Source organism: Corvus cornix, chromosome 2 (assembly GCF_000738735.6).
Source record: "Corvus cornix cornix isolate S_Up_H32 chromosome 2, ASM73873v5, whole genome shotgun sequence".
In the NCBI taxonomy this organism is placed as follows: Eukaryota; Metazoa; Chordata; class Aves; order Passeriformes; family Corvidae; genus Corvus; species Corvus cornix.
Genome location: NC_046333.1, coordinates 38,275,594 through 38,300,492, shown reverse-complemented (window position 1 = coordinate 38,300,492; position 24,899 = coordinate 38,275,594). Strand labels below are relative to the sequence as shown.

Sequence of the window (24,899 nt, the reverse complement as noted above, 5' to 3'; positions counted from 1 at the left end):
GAGGAAAACAGCAAAAGTGAATTTTATTAGCTAAGTTATTTGCAAGCCACAATTAGGTCATTTGTTATGGGGTCAGCTCTGTTGGAAATATATCCAACTCCCAAGGCATTCTGGATCCTCCTAAACTGCTTACTTTTGACCTCTAAAGCACAGTAGCTACCTCCTGTGACCACAGATCATAAAGTTGCCTTGAAGATAAAAATTATGGAACCATGCATATCCTTCCTGAGAGGAACAGCTGTGCTATCGCAAATAAATTTGTTTAAAGATCGCAGTCAAATGAGCCAGTTTAACATCGTCAGTGTGCTGCATTCCTGAACAATACAGACATGATCTTCTGCTTGGTGGGGTGGGAGGATGTTTTCCTCAGTTCTGGGGCTTTGTGGTTGAAGTATTGAGATTCTTTCAGATTAGATTTAGGGATATATTCTACGATAGATTCACAACTCCCTTTGGTTCCTGTGGGAAAAATGAAACAGAAGGGCCTCTGTGTTATACTACTGAGGTTCTTTGATCGTTTTAGATATTTTCTGAGGCTTGGCGTCCAGTGTTCAAATTCTTTCTAATGAAGAGCCTATAAAAACAAGCTTCGATGATAGCAAGTACTACAAATTATGCGGTAATGAAGACAGGTTCCATGGATAACCATATTTTTGAGCAGCTTAAATTATATGCAGAGTATATCTGTAATAATTTGTTTCCATGTCTTTTTAAAATGCCACATCATCTAGACTTAATTTTACTAGTTCTTTGCACATGCAAAAGATTCCACACAAAAGATACAACACACTTAGGGAAGTGTGCAAGGTTTCCCTCCAGCTCAGATACCCATTGTAGAAGCTGAAGAAAACAGTATAAAGCCTCCAAATGTCCTTTGCTTTTGGAAAAATAGGATGGAATTTTTCATTTTAAAGGTTGTGTGGTGAGATTAATAGTGTTTCCTGCCAGAAGCATTGAAGAAAGGCATCTCTTCTGACACTAATGTAGTTCTGCTTTCACTGTTGCAGGGTATTTATGCATTCACTGTAAACACAGAGCAAGCCAATTCAGTGAGGCTTAGAAATGGTTGATTTGCATCATAGCTAAAAGTCAGAGATTATGTGAACAGCAGTGCCCTGAGAATCTAGTGCTAATCTGAATAATATTTCAAAACCTTATTTTGCTAAGTGTCATTCAGGAGATCTGTGAAGAAAGCTTTACTAAGATAAATCTCGAGGATAACATTATTCTTGTTGCCTCTGATGTATGCAGGAGCTGATAACAAGCTGATTTCCTTTTTCTGACGGATGATTACACACAACAGATGTTTTAATTTGATTATATCTATGAGATAAGCATAATGCTGTGTTAAGTCCAAACACATTTTATAAGTTTTTCAAAACATTTTACAATGAATGTAACCTTTTGTAAATGTCCTTGCTTGAGACTGTGTGTGTTCTCAGAACGGTGCAAATTATTATTAACAAGTTGAAACCAGTGATTATACAAAAGAGGAAAACTGCATTTAACAGTAGCTGTAATTCTGTGCTCTATGATAACCTAAATTAAGAGAGAAATACAATTCAAACAGTGATACAGGGCACAACAGTTTCACACTGCTCCAAAGAGGACGATGTGTTCTTCAGCCAATGATACACAAGACAGGCAGAGCTTTTATCAAGAATGATGAAAGGCCAATACTCCATGCCAAGCACCCTCAACTTGAAAATTAGCAGGCAAATGTCAGTTTTGTGAACAGAGTGCTGCAGGGAACAGAGGTTTTGAGTTTCAAATAATACAGGCTTACAGAATTTGACTTTGATTTGAACTGAAATACCAAAATTTCTCTGAAAAACAAACCTCTTGCTTTACTGTAGTGAAATCAAAGTGTTGTATGTTGTTCCCATGTCTGGTTTTTTATATGTAACATGGTGAGAACAAACAAAATTTCAAAACTAATAGTCTGGTTCAAAACAAAACCCAATCTGTATCACAACAAAAACATTACAAAGGGACATGTCAGTTTTTCAAGCAGATTTCCTATTTTTATTTTGAAATTAGTTATGACGAAACTTGTTCAGAGTCATCAATGTTTTTATTTGGGTCAAGCTACTTAATCCAGTTATTTCATGAATAGTTTCAGTAAGGCAATATCAGCATACTATGTACCTGGTTGCCTTGTGTCACTCCAAACAAAAATCGCAGGCATTAACTCCAATGACTGCCAGTGGGTAAAGCATCTTGTAGTTTACTTTATGTGATGTACACAATTCAAAGAGCATTTTCATTAGGATTCATGTCATCTGACATCAGATACCTAAAAAGTAGATGTCTGGGCTAATTATGCTCCCTATCATCAGTTCATTCTGTCTAGGAGGTTTTTGAAATAACTTGGATGACCAAGGGAATGTAGGTGATCTTATACCCTGCTGCCACCATAATGGCAGTTCTGTTCATCCAGTACTTGTCCTCCATCCTTCAGTTCTCAAACCTGATCCAGGACTACCCCATCACAGTCAAAAAAACAGGACTGCTCCATCAGATGGCACAAAAGGTGGTGGGTTGTCTCAGCCATCTCCTGGAAGTTCATTCCAAGGCTAACTTTTAGACAGCTAAAGTAAGGTGAGATGTCTCACCCTACACCACATATATCAGCTCTACACCAGCATGAATATGATGTTGTGTTAGTGCAACTGTATAGGTCTTACTTAAATCTCAGTCAGTGGATCTGGGAATAATCTTGTTCTGGGATTCTTAAACAAAGCAACACTGGAGTTAATAAACTAATTAAAATAATTGCTCTACTGTGCACATCAGCAGTTTGTGGCTGTTAGCAGAATGGTTTTGAGTTCAGTGTATGTTAAGTACAGTGAAACGACAGTTCTTAGTAACAATGCATGTTTTGTAGAAGCTTGAAAGTGTTCTTCTATGAGAATAATGCTGTAGTTCACATGGGATTTTGACAGAAATATGATACTGAAAGCTAAAAAATAGTTGAAATAACAAAGAAAGACTAGGAAGTTTTATGGACTGTTTTAAAAGCTGTACTTAAAACCTGCAGCAAGAAGCAGTTACCGTGTCTTCACTAGGAGGCCCTGAGATACAAGAGGTACTAACTTGTTTGTGTGCTCGGCATATATTTCTAAGGCTCAGAAAGAAAACACAATATTCAGCACCATAATATTTTGCCTTTCTAAGTGAGGAACTGAAAATAGCTGGTTTTCCTTTCCCCTCAGGCTGGAGTTTATTATTTACACCTTTAATCTCCTGCTCTTTGAAGGGGGCTCTTTCTCTACCTCAGTCAGGCTGAGGTTAAATATTCACAGTTTCAATCTAGAACAAACTGCTATCTGAAAACAGGGAACTGGGAACTGTGAACAAGGAAATGGAAAGAAATTACCAGCTTAGTCTTGTTTCGTGTAGTTTGGTTGTCCAGGGAATCCTGATTAAGCTGCATTTGGGCTCTAACAGGGAGGTTTATAATACTCAAAAGGGCAAAATATGAGCTTTTGCTAGTAAGCCTGTCTGGGATAAATCTGTGAACCACATTTGGCTTTACTTCAACTTCCACACAGGCTATTGGTGACAAAGATACTACTCTTCCCCTGGAGATATCCAGGTAAGATTTTCTTTCCACACAAAAGCTTTCCAGTAACACCTCTCACTCTCAAGGGTTCTCTGAACACCCAAAGCCCAGCTGTAGCACAATCCTCACTGTATGACGTATCTGTGAAAATAAAGGCAGTGCTTACATGGAAATATCAAATTCCACTTGTAGTAGACTCCTCACTTGCTGGGTAATGGGTGCCTTATCACCTCATGTGAGAGAAGGGGTGGTGAGGCCAGGCTGCACGCAAGGGTTTGAGTCTATCTGAAACCTGAATAGAGCTCTTCCCAAAGCCTCCACCTCCTGCAAGCCCCTCACCTACTGCCAGACTCTGGATGAGAGAGACAGGGCAGAATATGCTCATGTGGGAGAAGAGCCATGGCACTCATGTGAGGGAGAGAGATGTAAGTGAGGCAGAGGCCAGCTTGCCAAGTCACACCTTGATCGTGACAGGTTTGAATAGTAACATAAATCTGTATTTATTTGCTTTTAAACTTCTTTCGCATGTTGGAATTTAGTCACCAAAAACTAACAGGAGAGTTCAGCACACACAGCCAACTTTCTAAGCAAACAGCAACTCTTTGGCACTTGCAACTTGACAGCTACAAGGAGAGAGCAGTGTACAGCACACAGTATATACTTATGGGGGTTGAGAAATGCTTTTGTTTAAGTGGATACTGAAAACACAGTCACCTTCTAGCACAGAGCTGGTGCACGGGAACTGATAAGAACACTCCAGCCTGTGCTCAAAAGGGGGCCCACAACTTTTCATACCTCTGAAAGGTGGTGACTGCCACCTGTTTGTGTGAATCTTGACTATATTTAAAGGGGGTAAGAGAGAGGAAAATGCTTTTGGAGAGGTTTATGAGACTTTGTGCCATAAACTGAGACTTCATGGTGAAAATATGCATTTAGGGAGCGTTTAAAACTGAATTTACATAAAATCACAATGATTTTACTTTTAGTGTCTGTTATAGGCCAATTAAATTCTTTATGCGAACATTTCCAAATTCAAACACAGGTGATCTGGGACACTCAGAGAATAATTACATATATTCCCCCTAGGGCTTAGGCCTTTTTCTGAAATACCCAGATCTGCATCTCTAATTAGTGTTGTAACCAAGACAAAAGCAAATCACCAACATTCGAACAATCACCCTTCAATCAATGCCCAGCCATTTAACTCAGAGAGGAAGGAAGACACTGAGCTGACAACGGGTCTCAATACAACTGCTGGCTATGCAGTGGCTGGATTTATATTGGCAGAGAGCTCAAGCCTTGTTCACGTTCAAAGCTGAATGGTTCTTATAGTCTCTGACTGGGCCATGAAAAGCTGGCATCACCGGTGTGACCCTACTCCCTGAATCCTAGGTGCAATCTCCCCCTTGCAGAGAAGGCAAAATCTCTGGCAGAAGTTCCTTTGCGAAGGATGGAAACAAATTTCATTTGTGTCACATACACAGCATTTGAGACAGAGGAGTGCACAACCAGCCTATTTGGGAGCAAAATAAGAAGCAGGTGACAAGTTGTTCTAGTCAGCTTCAACATCTGCAAGCTGAGTGCCCAGCCAGTCTGTGTGAACATTTCCTGCTATTACCCTGACTTCAACCTGCCCTGCTCCCTGCTTTAGTTCATCGGGGGGTTACGTCCTTCTTTCCGATACCAGTTCTGCAGAAGAGGAAACAGGCTGCAGCAGCATCATTAAGGTCAGGGATACGGATGCGAGGAGGAGCTCTGCAAAGTCCACATGTCCCAAATGACACGACTGGGTCCTTTCCAACTCTCAGGGAAAAGGAGCCCTCTGAGCTGGCGGTTTCCTGTCGACCTTGAGCCTCCTCGCAAGTCCCGGTGTGGCTCCGGGCGGGTGGCTGTGCCCGGTCCCCGCCTCGGAGGGAGGCAGGCGCACGGATCCGGACTGCACGTCGGGACTGGCCCCGCCGCGCTTGTGGTGGGAGAGCCAGACCTGAGAGGGGCTGGCCTCTGGCAGATGATTGACACCAAACTGGGTGAGGTTTCATGTTAAAAGGACGAAAAAGAAAAAGGAAAGAAAAAGGAAAGAGAAAGGGCGAGAGCAGGGGAGGGGGTGACTGTGGGAAGGGGGAGAAGGAACTACTGTAAGAGTAAGAAAGTCCTGCCCAGCTGTTTGCGAAGTTTAAGATTTCCTGTTTCCCCTGCAGCGCCGAAGTGAAGTTTCAGTGAGTCACTCGCGGTCCCGAGCAGCGGAGCGGCGCAGCCCCGCTCCCCGCCAGCCCCGCCACCGCCGCCGCGGCCTCCCCGCCGCCCCCGCGCCCCGCCCGCGGCTCGCCGGCCGCGCCGATCCGGCTCCGCGATGACTCCCCGGCTGCCGAGGAGCCTGCGGCGGCTGCTGCTGCGCCTTTCCCTCTGGGTGCTCATGGGCAGCTCGGTCCCCGCTCTGCTCCGGGGTAAGTGCGCGCCGGCCCGCGCTGCCGCTTGACAGCTGCTGGGGCCGGAGGCGGCGGCGGAGCGGGGCGGGAGGGGGGCAGGCGGCGAGGGACACGGTTGCTAAGAAAGTTCTGAGGCTGGAAACATTTCGGGAGGGGTGAGCGTGTTTGTTGATGGCCCTGGGGGAGAGTAAGCGGGGAAGAAAGGACTGGGAATCTCGGGGTTTCGCGGCCAAAGCTGAGGTCCGTCCGTGGAGGGAAGAGCGGGGAGAAAGGAGTGGATTTGGCAGGAAATCAGCAGCTCGGGCCGGAGGAGCCCGGAGAGGGCATGTGGGGAGCTCCCTGCAGTGGCCGGGGCAGCGGCTGCCGGCCCTGCCGCAGCTGCTGCGGCAGCTCCCGCACCTGGTGCCGGCCCGCCCCGTGCGCAGGGGGACGGGCCGGGCCGGGGGCGCCGGGCCGGGGAACCCGCGGCCCCTGCGCAGCGCGCTCCGGCCGCCGGCACCGCCGCTCCCGCCGGGGACCGGCTGTCCTGCACAGCCACGGCCACAGGGCTGGAAGGTGCCTCGGGTGGCTCGCGGAGCGAGGGCCTGTGCGTGGTCACAGAGCCCGCTGCTGCGTGGGTCTGCACTTGGTTACCAAAACTTGGGTTTCGTGTGAGTTCCTGCCAAGAGCAGAGTGTAGCCGCGACTGTGAGCAGTTGGACTGAAAAGCACTCATTCCTCTAGCACTGAGTGCGCATGTTGTTTGACTCACTTTTAATGACACTTTACAATCCTTACTCTGCTTTTACCAGGACATCCTTAGATAGGTTTTTGGGGTCTGTGGCTTGCAGTATTCTTCATATCATAATTTATAATATACTATGAGCTTAAAATTCTGCTGCAAAAACAAGGTTCCTGCCCTGAGGAGCTTTCTGTCTCTGTCCTACAAGTAGTTACACACAACTGTGGATTAACATCTGTAATATCAAGGTTAGGCCCTAAATCACGTTGTAGCACACGTGGTGAACCTAAACAGACAACAGCAGATTGCAGCAAACTGCATCTGAAACACTTGTGAAGATGTCTTGTGATAGCACATCTAGTTTTAGTCTTCAGGTGAGGTGTGCAGACACCTGGGCTTCTACAAACTTTGATCTGGGCCCTCTGATTCTCCTGTCTGGTCCATTCATGTTCAGTAGTGATCCCAAATTTTGGCTGAAACATAATAAAATGAAGTAGATAACCCTTGAATAATTACTGCCACTAGCTATGTGCAGTTATGAATAACTTCATGCTTCATTAACAGCCCTGTCAAAGTCAACAGGTTCTGCATACCTGTAAAGTTACTCATGAAAGCTTAGGGCAGAAGAAAAAAACAGTGTAAGAACAAGATACAGCTCAAAATTATATTAAATTTGAGGTGTGCTACTTGTTAATCTTTAATATCTTTTTTTTATACTTTTTCATTAATATAAATCATACTCAACTAGTAATGGCTTTTATTTTGACCCCAGCCCCAAATTTTAGCAGATTCCCATCACAAAAAACTTTAAATGGAGAAGCTCCACTTCTGTTAATCTCATGTTATTTATTATTATACATTAGTTTTTTCCACTCTGTTATAGACAGTCTCAAACTACAGGTAGATTTTTAAAAGCAGGCATGGCTCAAGAGTTTGTTCTTCTTTTTTGTCATAGGTCCAGTGAGGAAAAAGGACATAAACTGGTTACAATTCCAGCATTTTTCATACTCGTCTTCATCTACACCCTACAATAACCAAAACTGAGTAGACCTGTTGTCAGATAATCTATCCCATAGCTCCAAAAGCTGTTTTGATAATCACCATAGGATTCTATCGTGCCATAGGATTCTATTATGGCAGGAAGAGTTGATCAGAAAGCAACAGTTCTGTGGAGCAGAAAGTGTGAGATTTGGATGTTGGTAGTTATTTGGCATCAGAATGAAAACTAGAGCTGCCAAATGCTTGGGGGAAAACAAAACAGGAAAAAAAAAAAAAAAGCTACTTATATTGTAATAACTCAGCAGCATAGTGAGGCTGAAAAAAGGTGATATATCAGTGTCAGAAGAGCTCAGTTCCCAGGTATGCCTACTAACTAATCAGCTGGCTGGTTAACAAAGCACCAGCTAACATTTCATTTCAACATTCTTCACAGCAAAATACTAGACAAGAATGACACATTCCCATAAAGATATTGGGCAAACCCACGAATTCATGAACAGGTTCAATAGGAATGATCTCGTGGAAAAAGATGCTTGTGTGTCTTGTATGACACAGAAGTAATTGAAGGGTTTTTGCATAGAGTGAAGGGGTAAGGTGTGATTTTTTTTTTGAATGATTGTGCATTTAACCAATTAATGTCAGTGCAAACCAGCAGTTGCCCACATAAGAAATTGATGCTAGTGTGTTCAAGTAAATATGAATTTGTAGGTTATCTTTGGGTGATCATAGCCAGAAGTTTGTTCCTCGGGATCATCTGTGTAATAATTACTCACCTCTGAACATCAGAAGCTTAATTTCTCCATTCAGCCAAACTCTGCTTGCATTATTTTCTATTATTTTAAAAGCCATATCATAGCTAGCTAATTTTATAGTATGAAAATCAAATTTAGAGCTTCAGCTATTTGCAAAAAGGAAGTAAGAGAACAAACATCTTGTAACATGATGGAACACATTTGTAACATGATTGAGTCTAAAATACATTCCTGCCCCCCATTAAAAGTGGCAATTTTCCAGGTATTTCAGGAGGGAAGTAGGGATACATCAGAGATATTATTACATTTTCTTCTATTTATGGGGTGTCCTTGAATTCTAAGGCTTTTATACCTAATACTTTGACAAACACTTTTGTTTACTTGCTATTTTTAGTACGTTGGCATAAACACGCTTCTCTAATACTCAGGTGGTGAATTCCATATCGGAATTGTTTCTATTAAAAAATTAGGAGCCAGATCTTAAACTGCTGCAAATGAATATAATTCCATTAGCATTAGTAGAGTTACACAGAGTTATAGGAGGTTTCCTGAAGCAGTTTCAAAAGTAATTTCAAAAAAAGGGCAATGGAGTAATTCAGATTTTTTCATATTCATAGTATTTTTTCACTTATATTTTGTAAAGCCTTACTATTATGTGACCTATATTTAGTCAAACAACATTGCTTCAAAATGAAATACTCCTTTCTGGGATGAATTGTTGCAGTTTCAAAGATGCAGCATCCTATAATGGTGCCTGATAAAAGATGTCATTGTGACAAGGTTACCTCCAAACATAGGAGCAAATATGGTGTCAGGCTCTTACCAGAAGGGAAATTTCTCATGGTTTGGTTTGTGGGGGTTTTTGCAAGTTTGTTTTTTTCAAAGGCTTTTAGAAAGCATTTGCTCTTTTGAGGGGATAAAAAAAAAGAGCATAGTATTGCTGTAGCACCAGTTGTTGGAGTTTCCAATGCTTATATTTCCTCTGCAAGATATTTTTAAAGTGATACTTTGATATTTTTTGCATTTGTGGCATAGGAACTCTTGTTTCAATAATGTGTGTATGTGCCATATGCACTTTGCTAGCATTCACTGTCACTTCTCTGACCTCAGAAGAGCTGTGCCCTACTTTCAGTATTGCCAAAATGGGCAAGACCAACTGGTTGGGCCCAATCTGTTACTCTTGGATCTTGCATAGCAGGGTGCATTTGTATCGGCTAGGTATGGAACATGATCACAGATTTTGATCTGAAAGTGGTCCATGCAGTCTCCACACTGGCTGGCATGGCTACAGCTGAGCGTTGGTGCCACAGTGAAAGGCAGGGCTTCCAGCCACCTTTGTGGTCCTGGGATCAGCAGGAGGGACGTGGGCTGCTACAGTCCTGATTTGTCCATGGCTCCCACAGCCCTTGTGCACCTGACAAGCAGAGGCAGACTACAGCACCATCCCCTTTGCCACATAGGATCAGGGGAAACACCCAGGTAGGCACATCCCGGGGACATTAGATCATTAGATAGTTTGTATTGCCAGAGCATTACAAAATCAGTAAAATTGTCTGAGAGATCAGACCAGTCTGTGAAGATGTTGGAGAGTACAAGGGATTCCCAGCATGAAATAGTGGAGAGCCAGTCCTGATACAAAAAAGCAAGTTGGCTGAATCCTAGTCTAAAAGAGTTAGTGCTGAGATTTTGGGTTACTTAATAGGTCTTTAGCCTTAAATTTTGTTGGTATTAGAGGGGTTTTTGTTTCTGGTGGTTTTTTGGGGTTTTTTTCCTACAGGATAATGGGGAAGTGTTTTTTAAACCCTTATAAAATGGTTTCAAGAATAAAATAAAAGGCAGTGAAAAAATACTTGTGCTTTTCTATGAACTCTTATTCTGGAAGGTTAAAATAGACTAAAATAAATCAGAAAGAATATGTCTTGGGTTTGACAGACAAAGTCCTTTTGAAGTTTGACTTCACTGGCAGGTATATTAAGAAACAGTGGAGAATCTTCTTACTACAGGGGATAGATTGCTGTTACAGCAAGGAGTGGGTGCATACACTGAGACAGGGCAAATGCCACTGTAAGCAATGAGTTGATACTAAACATTTGCAGAATTGGCTTCTCAGTGACCCAGCTAAGTCTTCAACAGTTGTTTTTCATATTATGTCTGCACTCTGGCATAGCGACAGAGCAGCAGCACTGGCATTTGTTGAGTACAACATTTTATATCCTACTGCCTGAAACAACACAGTTTTAGTTGTGTACAGATGTTTAGGGTAAGATATGTAAAGAGAGAAAATTGCTTCAAACACCATCTGCTGATGGAATCTCAACCAGAGGAGTAGTTAGAACTAACAAATCTCACCAGGAATTGCTTAATTCTATTTTTCCTGGTGACAACATGCTCATCATTTGTATGTGTCCATTAGTTTCTAGAGATTTAAGCAGAATCTAAATGGAAGCAGGTATTAGGGGCTCTGCCCAGCAGTTCATATGGACTAATGTCCACTTGTTTGCATTTCTGCAAAGTTCTAGCAACTGTTCTAGATTTTAAGAAACAGTAACATTAGCAGTGTCAGGGGAAATACAGTTGCTGATTTGTCCATGTTTGTGCATATTTTTTTTAAATATGCCATTTCCTTGCTCTTTCTCTAGCTGTGAATGCTCTTGTAGTTGTTACAGCTGGAACTACCTGTCCTTTTTTTCATATGGATTTTAAAGCCTTTTCACCTCTGGGAAGATTGTCTCAGGAAGAAGTAGTTTTCCTTTACTCAAACAACTGGTATTTAGCAAGAACTTCCTGCTGGCATCCATCCCTGAGTTAGTCTGGTTAGAAGTAGAGCTGGTTGAGAGTTTTTGACACTGTTTTTCATGGGAAAATGCTGATTTGTCAAAACAGAAACAATTTGTGGAAATGTACCAGTTTCCATTAAACTTTCATCAGGAAACATTTCCTTCTTTTTTTTTTTTTTTCTTCCATAGTCCGCAGTGGAATTTCTAATATAGAAAGATAGAGAAATAATCATTAATCAATAATTCAGATAATCACTGGTCAATGGAAGAAAGGCGGGCCTGACCCACAGAATGCACGTTTGAAACTGGAGCTCCCCCTATGCGCTCTCCCCAGGATATTGGCGGGCTGTCACTCTCTCACTGGGCATGAATGTGCAGACATCCCGACACCCGCCACCTCAAATGATTTTAGTTTCACTCTGTTGTGAGTGTGAAAATGTATGAAATGTTGAAGCACTTTGTGGGGCAGGAAAAACACGCTCCTGAAAGCGTTTTTAAGGTTGACCTACGTAGCCATGGGTTTGTTTGCTCCTTGTTGGGTGGGAATGGTAGTGCTCTGAATGGCTGGTGTCTTCTAGTCCTTGTTTCATAGCGTACTAACAAGCCGTATTCAGAAATTTCTGTCATGCAAAGGAACCACAGTTTTAATTATTAACAGTCCTGTTAGTCTGATTCCAGGATTCCAGTTCTCTGCTCACCCAGAGTAGTATTTTGGCAAAAATTTGCCAAAATAATAGATTTCAGGAACAGATAGAAGAGTCTGCTTCCTCACACTTAAAGACTCCTTCAGTTTACAGCCCAGCGGTTACATCCCTACAGTGACACCTGGGATTAACATTGTGCCTTTCAAATGGCAATCTGAAACCAGAGGTATTAGAAAGCTGTCTTCTGTTTCCTGCTATCTTCTGTTTGTATCCAAGCACTTCAGACCACACCCTCAAATGAGCTATTGCCCTGTTCTGTAAGTAGATGCCTGAGGTTTTAAGGTAAAAAAAGAAAGATTTATCAAGCAGCCAAAGCTGTAAGTTCAGGCAGTGATTTGCCAGTCACACCACATTTTTTATAGTGTGTTTGTAGTTACCAGTAACACAAGTTTTGAAAGATCAACTCAGCCCTCTGTGCAGCTGATTAGTTCCTCCAAAACATTGCGTTGGTATTCCCGTGGGCTTCATTTAATGCAGCATTAAAGCTCAGTTAAAAAAACTGGTCTGTGCAGGGGACATTAGAAAATCCGTATTTATTCCCAAGGTCGTGGTGGCTCTGTCAGGGCTTTGAGACTTCCTTCTGTTGGAAAAGCAAATGAATTTGAACAGTACACCCAGAGAGCAGCGGGAAGGTCTCACAGTTCTATTCCTCAGAGCAGCATTTTCCAAGTAAAGACCCAAGCGTGGTTCTTAAGTGCCTGGGGCACTTTAACAGGTCTCTTTAAAAACTAGCATTGTGCAAGTGGAACACGTGCAGCCAGACTGTCAGCTGGCATAAATCAGCTTCCTCTGTTGAAGGCAAGGAACCTGCCCTGATTTATACCAGCTGGCAGAATCTGGCCACAGAATAAATAATAGGCAACTGTATGTTATGAGGCTGTAATTCCCTTGAGGGGGCTTTTGTGGTATCAGTCTTACAGGAGCCAGAGTGATCTGGTTCTCTTTCTTGGAGCTAAAGAGTAATTTGACTGCAGTTTTTTGAAGTCCTCAGAACATTAGGAACAGGAGATTTCAGGCAGTCAGGGGAAAGAGAATACTTCCAAACTTCTTGTAAGGTATCATTAAGGATTTTTGCCCAGGAAGAGTCGTGGTAGGGGAATTTGGGAAAATGCAGATGAATTGACTTGGGATAGGTAGTCCCAAAAAAGGGATAAATATCTAAGAAGGATGATTTCTCATCAAGACCAGGCCTTTCTTTTGCAAAGATTTGTGCACATTTCCTAAGATGTATGAAAACTGAAGCTCCCTCATCACTGATAAGCTTCTAGTGCTGGTGTAGTTAGTAAGGAAGAAAAGTAGAGAATGAGAAATGAGGACTAAAGGACAAAGGCCTCCTCAGAGTGTGGATGTGGTTTTTAATTTTGTTTAACATTTTACTCAGAAGGATCATAAGTGGGCTGGTAGTCATTTTATTGACTTAGAAAGAAAAGGGGGTTCAGTTAGATTTATCAAGTGTTGACCTGTTATTCTCCTGGGTCTAAATATTTTAGTTGTGAGATGCAGGTGAGCCATCTCCCTCCAGTTTTTATCCTGCTATGGATTCTGCAGCCCAGCATGGGATTAAGTTCATCATGCCTATACATCACCTGTTGGCATGGTTTGATGGTGCCTGGGGCTTTTGGATGATAATGTGGCAATTTTGTAGATTGCATCTCACTAACTAATATAAGCACATCTTTAATGTTGCTGTACAAGGGGCCAAACTTTGAAGCAGACCACAGATGATTAGTAATGAGTTATCTCTTCTGGTTATTTTTGGGGAAGAAAGCAGAAGCACCTATCCAGGATTCTTGTGTGTCTTGAGATACTGATCTGGTCTGATCCCTGAGCCTAATTAATAGCTTAGATACTGCTGAAAACTTGTTGTATAAAGTTGCAGTACATCAGTGGTTTGGATAGCACAGCTTCAAGAAATTTAGGAAAGGTCTTAGTGCTCAAAGGAAGATTAAACGTCTTACCATTCTGGCTGCCCTCCTGATTTTAGTGTTACCAGGCTGTCCTGACCAACTCCCATATGCTTTGGGAGCTCTGTGGCTGGAGCAAATGTGGAGCCATAGTTACATCAGGACTCAGACTACCTTCAAGTACTGCAGCCAGCAGTATATGTGAATAGCTTCTGGCCACTGAAATGTGGGCTTGGGGAAATATGATAGATGTAACTATGTCTTTTTCCTTTCCCAGTTTTTTCCTCCAACTGTCTAGTCTCTTAAAATATTCTTTCATTATGCAGTTAGTATCCACTGTGCAAATTCAGGCTCCACTTGGGATGCTCCGTTCTCAGCCCTGTAGCTATCTTAGGCTGTCCTTTAACATGACTGGGTAGTGATTTCAGAGCATTCCATTCTTCTTGAGAAACTTAAAGAAACGGTGCAGGAAGTAAGAAGTAAGTTTTTGTGTGTTTCACTAATGGGAAGCATTTAATGAGATTTTTCAAAATTTTGAACAAATTCATCAATCTGCAGTCAGGAACCAATGGAGACTTTAAGAGAAGAGCTGTCATTTGCAGGTGGTAGTTGATCTTTTATTCCCTTTCACCAGTTCTGCCCACCAGCATGCAGCCATTACCCTTCTCATTTGTCTCCGGCATACAAGGAGATCTATGATTCTGCAGTGACTGTGCTGTGGCAGTAGGCCAGCTGCCCTGCTGTGTACCTTCTACCTCCCCACAGCTCCTGTTAACAATTTTCACGGTTGCCTTGCCTCCTTTTCCTGCAGTGGTTAGAGCTTTTGCCCTGAAAGTGGGAGACCCATGGTCATGTCACTCCTCAGTCTGAGAGTATCTGAACTCCATCAATGAAGGGCTCTGGGATGAAGGATCCTTGCTGGCTGAGACAGGGGAAAGCTTTAGAGGCAGCACTTTGCAGAGAAAGGGTTGACATGTGTGTGGGTGGTCCTCCAAAGCATGTCACAGGAGAAGAAAGCCTGTTCCCTGATGGATTCATTCATTATTCCAGCCCCTGCAGGGTGACTGATACTCTCTCCAGGGAGTTCACAGCACAACAAAGAGACACTTTACATACAGAATCTTTTTTCCTTTCTAAACTGAAAACAACCGTTTCTCATCCTCATGAAAAGATCAGAGGGGACCATGTAATAGTCATGACTTCGTAAGCTTCTTTATTTAATCCTTCACAAAGCAACTAGGTCAGCAATACATGCTTCTAGGCTATTGAATTTCCCTTCTTCCCCTCAGTCTATTCTTCCATTTCCTCACCCAACTTTACCACAAGGGAATGCCTTAAGTCAAAAATCTGGGAAGCTGATCCTTTTATTGCCTTTGTAGTATTCTCATCTGGTAAGTACAGTGCCAGGCCAGGAGGCTTTCAGAGCTATCTTAACCCAAGTTTACATGTAAACAGGAATACCACACTGTCTGGTTGTAACTAAAGCCATATCTGCTCTCTCTTTACTCTGGATAATAGATACAGGAAGACATTCCACAGGAAGAGATTGGTAAACTATTCTGGAAAAGAAAATACAACCAAAACGTGTTTCTTTATTTTTGTTTTTCTTTCTCCATCAGCTTCTTGCTCACACACTACTTACTTCTCACATTTTATGCTTTCACCTTAAGGTTTCTGTCTGGCTGGGGGCTTCGCTGTCCTCACTTTTCCCTGAGGCCACAATGGTATGATGAATATTTATTAGTGCAAGAAGCAGCCTCAGGATTCTTGTACATATATGTTTATGATTTTAATGTGTATGAAGAAAAACAGAAATGTGATCCAGCTAAATCACCAATATTCAGGAACTGGGGTTCAGAATGAAGACTCGGCCATATCCTGTTGAGTTATTTAAAAAAATATGCACTTGACCCTAAAAAGAAGATATCAAAATATCTGTATTAGGCACAAAAGCTCCTCCTATACAGACTGGAAGTGATGAGAGGCTCCTTCTATTACATGAGAGGAGACAAGATTTGTTGGTGACTTATAACTAAGAACAACTTTAGCATCTTGGCCTATGGTTAAAGCAGTGACCTAGGAAATGAGAAGCCTCTTAGTCTTTGGAGACCCAAGCACAGATCTCCAGCTTCCCACAATTTCATCCATTGTATTTTTGATGCCACCATTAAACTTCAGTGCAGTCATTTATTTTAGTATTTCCACAGTTTCAGCTTGTGTTGCTTAACATGTGGCAAAAAATAATGCAATGTTGTGTTAATTATAGTTTGTCTATAGACAATTATAGAACTTGTGGGAAATGAACAGAGATTGTTTCAACACTTGTCTATTGTGACTGGGAAACTGAGGTTCAAAGAGAGTCATAACCACTGTTCTTTCTCTACAGAAATTCTGGATTAAAGCCTTAAGAGCATCCAGAAATTCTCAACAGTCTCAAACACCCAGTCAAGTTCAGTAAGATATTAGCACTCTTTTTCTCCTCTATTTTTGTCAGGTTAAGAGGCTGTGTGCCAGGAGCTTGCTGAGGCACATGGAAGCATTGGTAACTTACTTCCGTTTGACTACTGAAGGCCTAACTTTTCCCTCAGTTGTCCACATGTGTATTATTCATGGTTCAGCCAATTTGCACATTGCCTAACTAGGCTTTTTTGCTCTGGTGACTTATAGTATGATTATCAGACATGTACCTACTGGTGGTTTGAAGTCAGAAACTTACTGGCCTCATGGGTGAAGGTGGGTAACAAATGCTAGAAGCAAACCACTAATTATTTGAAGTATCTTATCCATGAAAACAAATGACAAGGCACGTTTACCACTATCATAACCACATACCTAGAAATAGAAAACACTGACACCTGCTTTTCCAAGCTGTTGCTGAGCATGAGTACTTAGACTACCCATACAATCATCACTTTTCCCTTAAAAAGGTGGATTTTGATTTAAGTTTCCATTTTGTGCTTTTGAAAACATGATACAGTTTGCTTTTACCAGGGCATCAATTTCCACTCTGTCCTTAGGCCTGCAGTGGGTAAGGAAGGAGGAGGTTTTGTTTGTTTTGGGAACCATGCTATCTTTTTTGCATTTTCAGGTAAGAGTTTTAATGTTAATGATTTCCTGCTTTTTCAAAATGATGGACTGTTGTGGTTTTGAGCACAAGAAAAACAAAAGAATTAGGAATTGTACCTACAGCTGCTGTTTTCTGGCTGGATATGGTTTTGGTCAGATATGCAGGCACTTTGCCATGCCTTATTAAGATACCACACATAACATAAACACCACTAACTGGGATCATTTGCCTCAAGGCAAAGGTAAGGTAGTGCAACCTAGCTTAATCTGCTCTGCCAGAATGCTTAGCTGTAGGTAGGAGAGCTCACATGGAAGTTCGCCACAGTTAGTTGGTGGAAAATAAGGTGTTAAGCTGTGCTAACTTGATATTTTAGACTCTGTGGGGGAGGATATTATGAAAGGTGAAAAAGCATCCGTTCTGACAAATCAAAGCTGTAGGTGAATGAAACCACCCCAGACACAAGGTGTGCATTTTTAACAAACAGGATACTTCATTATTAGAGTACGGCCAAGGGATGTGATGGCTTTCCAGTGTGAATCTCTAAATTAAGATAGGGTTTGGCTTGTTAAATGCATACCCAGATAAGTTAGGGCTTTGCAAGACTAGCTGAGTGGAGTGGCGTCACTTTCAGAAGGTCAGGCTGGGAACACCATCCAGAGTCATAGAGCTGTCGCAACCTTTGAATCTGTGATGCAGCAGGTTACCACCAGGCTGGTATCACTCACATCCCTCTCTGAATTAGGACTAGCATCTCCAGAAGTAACAAAACAGTTAAACTACTCTGCTAACTATTGTTGTACAGGGATATTTCAAATATGCATGAGTTATAAAATTTTACCTCCAAGGAATTTAAAAAATGTCTCTATTGCTGTGGAACCCTTTCCTCTGGTATAGTCTAAGTTATTACTGTGTTTGGAAAGATTGGAATTGTTTTGCCTTATGAGAACACTTAAAAACATGCTGTGTTCTACATGAGTGCAGTATTTGTGAGAAATGCCAAAGTGACAGCTTTAGAGAATGAGCTGCCCGTGTCACTGAACAGTTCCACCAGACACCATAACAAAGCATGTAACTGGCTCGTGGTGTTTAAAGGAATGCTGAGTGGTTCGGCTGCTGTGACCATGTTATGGACAGCTTCCTCAATGACAGTTGTTGAAATAGTATTTTCATTATGTAGTTACTAGTTTACTTGGCATTTGATTAAAAAGTTCAAGGCATTGCAGACTCTTACTGATTTCTACAGTTTAATAAGTGCCCTCCAGATGAAGGATGATGATGATGGCCAATATCCAGAAACATTTGATGATTCTAAAATATTAAACATCAATGAGTATAATTTGACATAGCAACATTCAGAAATCACCGCATCTGCTGAAGACCTAATCCTATTAAATTTAACTAATATATATGGCAGTAAACATGTTCTGTCCTGCAGTAGCAGGAACATTATGTAGTAGCAGAGGAACATTATGCTGTGCCAGAAATCAACTGCACCATTTGAAAATTTGTGGAGTGTCATCATATTTTGCTTTTCACAGTTCTCAGTTGTTAGAAAAAAAAATGGTTGAAATAATTGGATGAAGTTTGAGGTATTCAGATGAAAATTGAGAGGCAGTGGTACGTTCTGAGCTGCTGCTTGATACGCTTGCACTTGTGCTTCTGTCTTATCTCTTCCCAGCCTTTCTCTTCAATAGAAGGAATTGTTTCGTAGAGACTTAAATTCCTTTGCTATGTTTCTTTTAAACACGCTTGCAAGTGTATATGCTCTATTGGAGTCCTGGTGAAAGATTATGGTCTTAAGAATGACTGAAGATAGAGCTGGAGGACTGAAATAGTGGATTAGAGTGACAACTATTACATAAAGCAACTGAGAGGGGAGAACCCTGGAAATCCAACTGGACGTGTACATTTCAAATTTACAGTTATATTCTACCTCATCATAAACGAACTGTGAGAGCCTGCAGTCCCTCACACATCTTCAGGCAGGTAGACTAAACATTTTAGACTGGCAGGTCTTTTCGTGCTGAGCAGCACCTAATGTGGAAATGTCCTCCACTTACATTGTAATGCAAGCCCTGGTCGGGGCTGGCTGCTGCAAGCAGTGAGTAATGTATTGTTGTAGGGAATGAGAAGTGTTGTATTCCTACATGCAGGCTTTTTGTGTCCACGGTTAATTTTTTTTAATGTGGGTGGACCATGCACTCACATAGATGTAAGTGTCCTTAAAATACTCAGTTTTATAGCATAGTCAATGAATTCTTTGCACGTGATTTAGAAATAATGGTAAAGATAACGACCTTTCAGTGGAGTTTCAAGAGAGGTATTTAAGGGTGAAGCACCTATTTATTTCAGAATGGACTGGTTGCACTCATGGCTTTTATTTTCCTTTAAGCCCAGTAAAATTTCAGCCTCAAATAGAAATGAAGGAGCTGATTATTCCTGCCCTTATTTCAGCAGGGTGGTATTGCCAGCTAGTGATTCACAGTCTCAAAGGTAACTGGAAGGAGTCCTTTGCAAATGCATTAAAAGGAACAGCTAATACCCAGGGGATATGCTAGCAAATTTACCTTTGGGAGACAAAGGAGATGCTGCTTTGTTGAGAGAGATACTTCAGTCTGGTCACTCACTAACAGTGTGCCACAGCAGTAGGGTCTTTGCAACAGAAGTCAGAAAAAGAAAGTTTTCCTAAGGTTGAATATCGTTAGAAGTGTGTAGTTTTATGCACATGCCCTTCCCTCAATATTCAGTATATAATTCCCATTAATAGTTGTGGAAGTTAGATGCATCTATCAAGATAGCATAACCCCAGGGCATTGAATTCTCTTATTCTGCTTCTTTGCACGTAACTTGACAGAGACAAATATTACCACCCAAGCTACTGAATTTGAGAAGGATATGTATTTTTCTTCAAATCTATTCAAAGTGATTCTACTCCTAAGAGATTACATTTGTGTCTGACTTTCCTCTGATTTACTCTTTTAGCTGAGCTGATGGATGATGAAAGAGAGTAATTTATTTTTAATACTGTTTTCCTGGATCTGTCATTCAAAACTTGCTGTGTGGGGACAGAATGGTTCATAAACACCATTTTCCTGAAGGAAAATGGCTTCTCTCAGTAAAAAGGAGCTCTGAACAGAGCTTCCGCATAAACATGTTTGCCCATCAGTAGCTGACAGAGGAGCCTCTGTGTGTGTTAAGGATGTGGACTTGTTAAATGAGTCTTCTTATTTGGAAACAGTTTTTCAAATAGACTAGGAAGGATGGATTATATTCAGGTCTAGAGGAAGAAATTGCATAGAATTCTGTCTTACCAGAATCTGTAGATTATATTGTCAACTAGTACCATAATAGCATCCTCTAGTCAGAGGGCGTGCCTTAACTAAAATTCCGCATCTCTCGATTATTCCTCAAGTTCAGAGGTCTTCAAAAAGCTAAACAAAATGAGGTCTTTCATGCTACTTACATTAGTGGGTTGTCTTTTTATATTAAGCTTAAACCAAAATCCTCCAGTCTAAAATTGTGACTACAGTTTTTGCACGCATAACATCCTTGTTTTTGTTTTGTTTCCTTGTTTGTTTGTTTATGGCTGGGAGGGACAGATAGTGGCAGTGAACATACTTTAAAAAATCCCGCTAATATCCTCCTTTTATCTGGAAAAACAAATATTTATAAATCCCTCTGATTTATGTAGCTGTGTAACGATTGCAAGTTTGAAAGCACAGTTGTCTGGTTAATCCATTTAAATGCTTATTTTGATTGGGCAGCTGTGAGTCTTTGTGTGCATGCAGCTTCTCCCCACACTTACTGGAGTGTTATAAAATACCACGGAAATTCTGGTTTGGTTCAGCAGCAACTAGTGTACACACATGCAGTTTTCTGTTGTACAGGATAGAGACTCTTGCCATGCAGACCTCATTCTTGTTTAAGATGGCCTTAGGAGCTGTGGCCAAAGCCCATTTGCTCTGTCAGCTCCAATCCTGTCTGTGTAGGTTGCTGAGATCATGCTCAAAGAATGTGGGTTCTGGTTCGAGGCACAAAGCACCCCCTAACTCAGGGCTCGAACACGCTCCAGCAGCTGACACAAAAGGTGCACTTGTGAAGTGCCAGTGCATGGAAAAAGAGTGGGGAACTTCTGTTCAAATACCTCTGCCTAGGTGAAATTAAAACACTGAATGGCAGGCCTGCAATGTGTGTGCTCCAAACTATGCTATTGTACATAAAATCTTTTTATGTCTTACTCATGCTATTTCTGCCCCTTGTGCTTCATAATTCTGAAGTATTTCCTGCTTGTAACTGTGACACTTAAACTGATATTTGAACAGATGCAGCCCATTCCAGTTACCGTGTTACATTTTAAGATTGCTTTTGATTTACTTTTTTTTTTTAATCCCAAATCCATTATTTAGGTTTGGCTTTGTTTGACTAAAGTTTTGTTCTTTGGTCCACAGGGTCTTGATTCCAGTTCAGAGAAAGGAATTGTAGTCTGAATCAGGATCTTTGAAATCAGAGATATGAGTTGCAGTTCAGCAAAAGTTTCAGAACAAAAGGTAGAACTTTTGTCTGGGTTTACAGAGTATTTTCCCAGACTAGAAGCAGTTTCAGGTAAATGTTCATCACACTTTTTCCCTGAAACAAAGCAGAATTAGGGTGATTGGTTGAATTTTGTTTTTTGTGTTCACATTACAGAACTGCAGCAAAATCAGATGTTTCACATCAGACAGAAGATATATGTGCTTCACATACTCTCTGTCCCTTTTATATCCTTCCTCTTGAAAAAATTATATTCTAAAAACAAGCCTGCTCTGACTCTTTCAGCATCCTGTGAAGAGGAGGCATCTGATAGGTCTCTGTACTGCTGAAGAAACAGTCACAGAGGGTAGTCCCTGTCTTCTTAGATGTCTCCCATAAATGTTAACTTGAGACACCAAAAGTTCTTTTTCTATACTTCAGAATCAAAATAACCTCCAACCTACTTTTACAGTGGATTTAAACAACTATGAGGCCTGATGTGCTTCTGCTGACATGTCTGGGAAGAAACATCAATCCTTGGAGTTCTCCCCAAAGTGTCATGACCCATGCAGATGAGTCCTAAGCAAATCCCATCTGCCCTTGCAGTGATGATGCCTGGCAAAAAGACCAACTGCAGAGCCCCTGTTTCCTCTCCTGGAAGGGCTGTGACATCTCCTAACATCTGAAAGCAGGATGTGGGTTGGAGACAGCAGCAGACAGCAGGTCCCCCACATCCCTGGCATGTGGGGCAGCCTGACCTTTTCCCAGAAGTAGCTCCAGCCGTATATCCACAGAGACTTTTCTCAGCCCCTGACAGTGCTACTGCAGCTGAAGTATGCAGTTTTGCCTTACCCCAGCTGTGGGTTGCCGCTCCTCATACCACATTCTTCATTGTGTTTGTGTTGTCAGATAGATGTATAGATTGGAGAACTCTTCTGGGTCAGGCTGGCCTTTGGAGGGGGAGGGAGGTGTGGTGAGGTGCGGTCTGATTCCTGTGGGAGGAAGGAGAAAGTGCAGTGAGGGATGTGAACAAATAATGAGCAGGGGAGAATGATTGATGTTTTTTGCAAAATTCTTTGTGCAGATATTTCTTTATGGCCTCACTAGAGAGAAGGGGGAAAAGGGAAGATCTTTTGTGTTCACAATGCTTTAGAAACAAATTTGTTATTTTTTTGAAAATGGTCTGAGGATTTCTCCATGTGGCAGACAATTGCAGCTCACAAAGTATGTTGTTTCCTTGCATCAAAAAGGAACATTAAAAATAAGATGTCAGAAGAGGTGTGTGTGTGAGTGGGCCTTTGCAGTGGCATCCCCAAAGGAGGGATCTGATGAGGGCTCTGTAAAGCTGCATGTGGCAGGAGCCTTTCAGAAGGGAACATGGGTTTGGCCTTCTGACTTCTAAACCTGTCAGGAGAGTGTGTGTCGCCAGTTTTTAGGGCATACTAGTAAAGCAAATAAAAATGAGAGTTAAAAGCATAAAATGGCAAATACAGGGGTGACACTTTTTCTGATTCACCAAGCAACCTGGCTGTATCAAAGGGAACCTGTGGGAGTCAGACGTAACTTTGAATTTCCTGTTTTGTGTGACTTGTCACAGTCTTTATGTCTATGCTTCATTTTCACTACTTTAAAAAGCAAGCAAAAGTCTTCCCCCAAAGTAACATATTTCATAACGTTTCCTGGAGGTTTGTCTCTGAGACCAGAGAGGGTTTGCAAGTGCCTGCCAGTCTGCTGAGTGAATAAACAGTATTAATAAACATCTGCCTACCTGTATTAACTCTTGGCAAGCCACAGCAGCTTCTAAGTGTTACTTACACAGTTTCCTCTATGTTTTAATTTTCTTAGTGCGCTCTTTTGAATACAGTAGAGGATACACATTTGGCAAGAATTTAGCTGTAGCAAGGGTTAACTTTAGTGCGAGTTAGCTGTAGTTTCAGGAGAAAGATTTGGAATTTTGCCACCTGAGTTTCTGTATGCTGCCAGTGTAGAGAGCAGTCTCTAAATAATTTCCACCTTGCGTTTGGAAGAGATGATTTTCTGCTGTCTATCCAGCCTTCCTTATTACTGCTGAAAATGCTGCAGGTAGATAATCAAGTAACACGAAAGCTTTTTCCACGTACAGAATTCAGAACTCTTGAGCTTACAGTTGATTTAAAAGTAATTGAATAAACCACAACAATTTATATGTGCAGTAATTCTCAATTTTGAGTCTGACTAGACTTGTTCCTAATAAAACCTGTATTGAAGTAAATCAGCTTTAACAGGATTTGATGATCCACATGAAAATTTTAAAACCTCCATCCTTTTAATTTAATGCAATAAGTTCATGTGATGCTGTGTGTATGCCGGGCCAGCATTTGGTTACTTGAAGCCATTCAGAAAGTTAGGCATGATGAGGCCCTATACTAAATAAGAGTAAAGCCCTGTAGGAGTGTCATTTGTGAGTGTTTGGCTAAGCAAATATGTTACTATTTTAGATTTCTGTGTGTCTTTGGTGGTGCAGTGGTCTGTGGGAGCTGAGGACAGGGCTCCATCTGCACAGCATGCTCTGGTGTCACAGCAAAGAGCCAGCACCACAGTTGTCATTGTAAGGGAAAAATAGGAACTGTTGTACCCATATGCCCACCGACTCTGTCCATCACAAGTACCACAACTGCAATTCCCCATGGGAAGGATGGCAGGGTTTGGCAATACAGTTTAGCAGGAAGCTCCTAACACTTGAAATTTGCCTCTTTGCCTGTACCACAGATCCTAATGTGTTCTGTTGCCCAGAAGTTTAGCAGAAGATGCACTCCCTTGACCTGAGACATAAAGTTAAAAACTTCTCTGCTTTCCTCCCACCTGTAGCCTGTCCAGTGAGGATGCACCTAAAAAGGCAGACAAGATTGCCTTTGCATTAAGCAGGTATCCCAAGACAGATATTTAGGACTGCTTGTAAGTAAGAAAGCGATGCCTCCCAATAAGCAGCTCTGGTACCTTAAGGATATGATCAATTTCTTTTGTGATCCCATGGGCTTTTCAGTTTGCATGTGGCATTGAGCACATTCAGTAGCCTTGCAGATAAACTGAGGTGCCAGGATGTGTTTCTATGGAATACTTCACAGCTCACAGAAATAGCTTAGCCATATAACATTTTTAGCAAATTTAAGTTTTTGTTCCACCTGTACTGGGTGGACTTCTGAATTTCCCTGTTGGAAACTGGGAGTTTAATAAATAGACCCTTGAAAACAGGGTAAATTACTCTTTAAGGTGGATGTTCCTCATTACTTTTGTAGTAAGAGACATAAAGGGAAGAAATGTAAATTAAGCTTTTGGAGGGAATATGTGTGCCCATCAGTACAAATGATTCACCTTCCCCATTGCCATTATGAAGAATTAAGAGCCCTTTCATATTTTGAAGTAGGTTGGTGGTGGTGGTGTGACTGTTGAGGGAACAAGAGTGGAGAGAAGCATGTTACTATAAACAGGTTTTATTA

The 24,899-nt window shown here is 41.6% G+C and overlaps 1 protein-coding gene across 1 annotated transcript in view; it reads left to right on the top strand.

Moving 5' to 3' along the window:
• The first annotated feature begins 5,870 nt into the window (after window positions 1-5,870).
• The window catches only part of TGFBR2 (transforming growth factor beta receptor 2), a 60,764-nt gene continuing 41,735 nt past the window's right edge, over window positions 5,871-24,899 (top strand). The window contains exon 1 of the mRNA XM_039549255.1: window positions 5,871-6,009. Within this exon, the coding sequence (XP_039405189.1) occupies window positions 5,916-6,009 (94 nt within the window). The 5' untranslated portion in view covers window positions 5,871-5,915. The remainder of the gene's footprint in view (window positions 6,010-24,899) is intronic.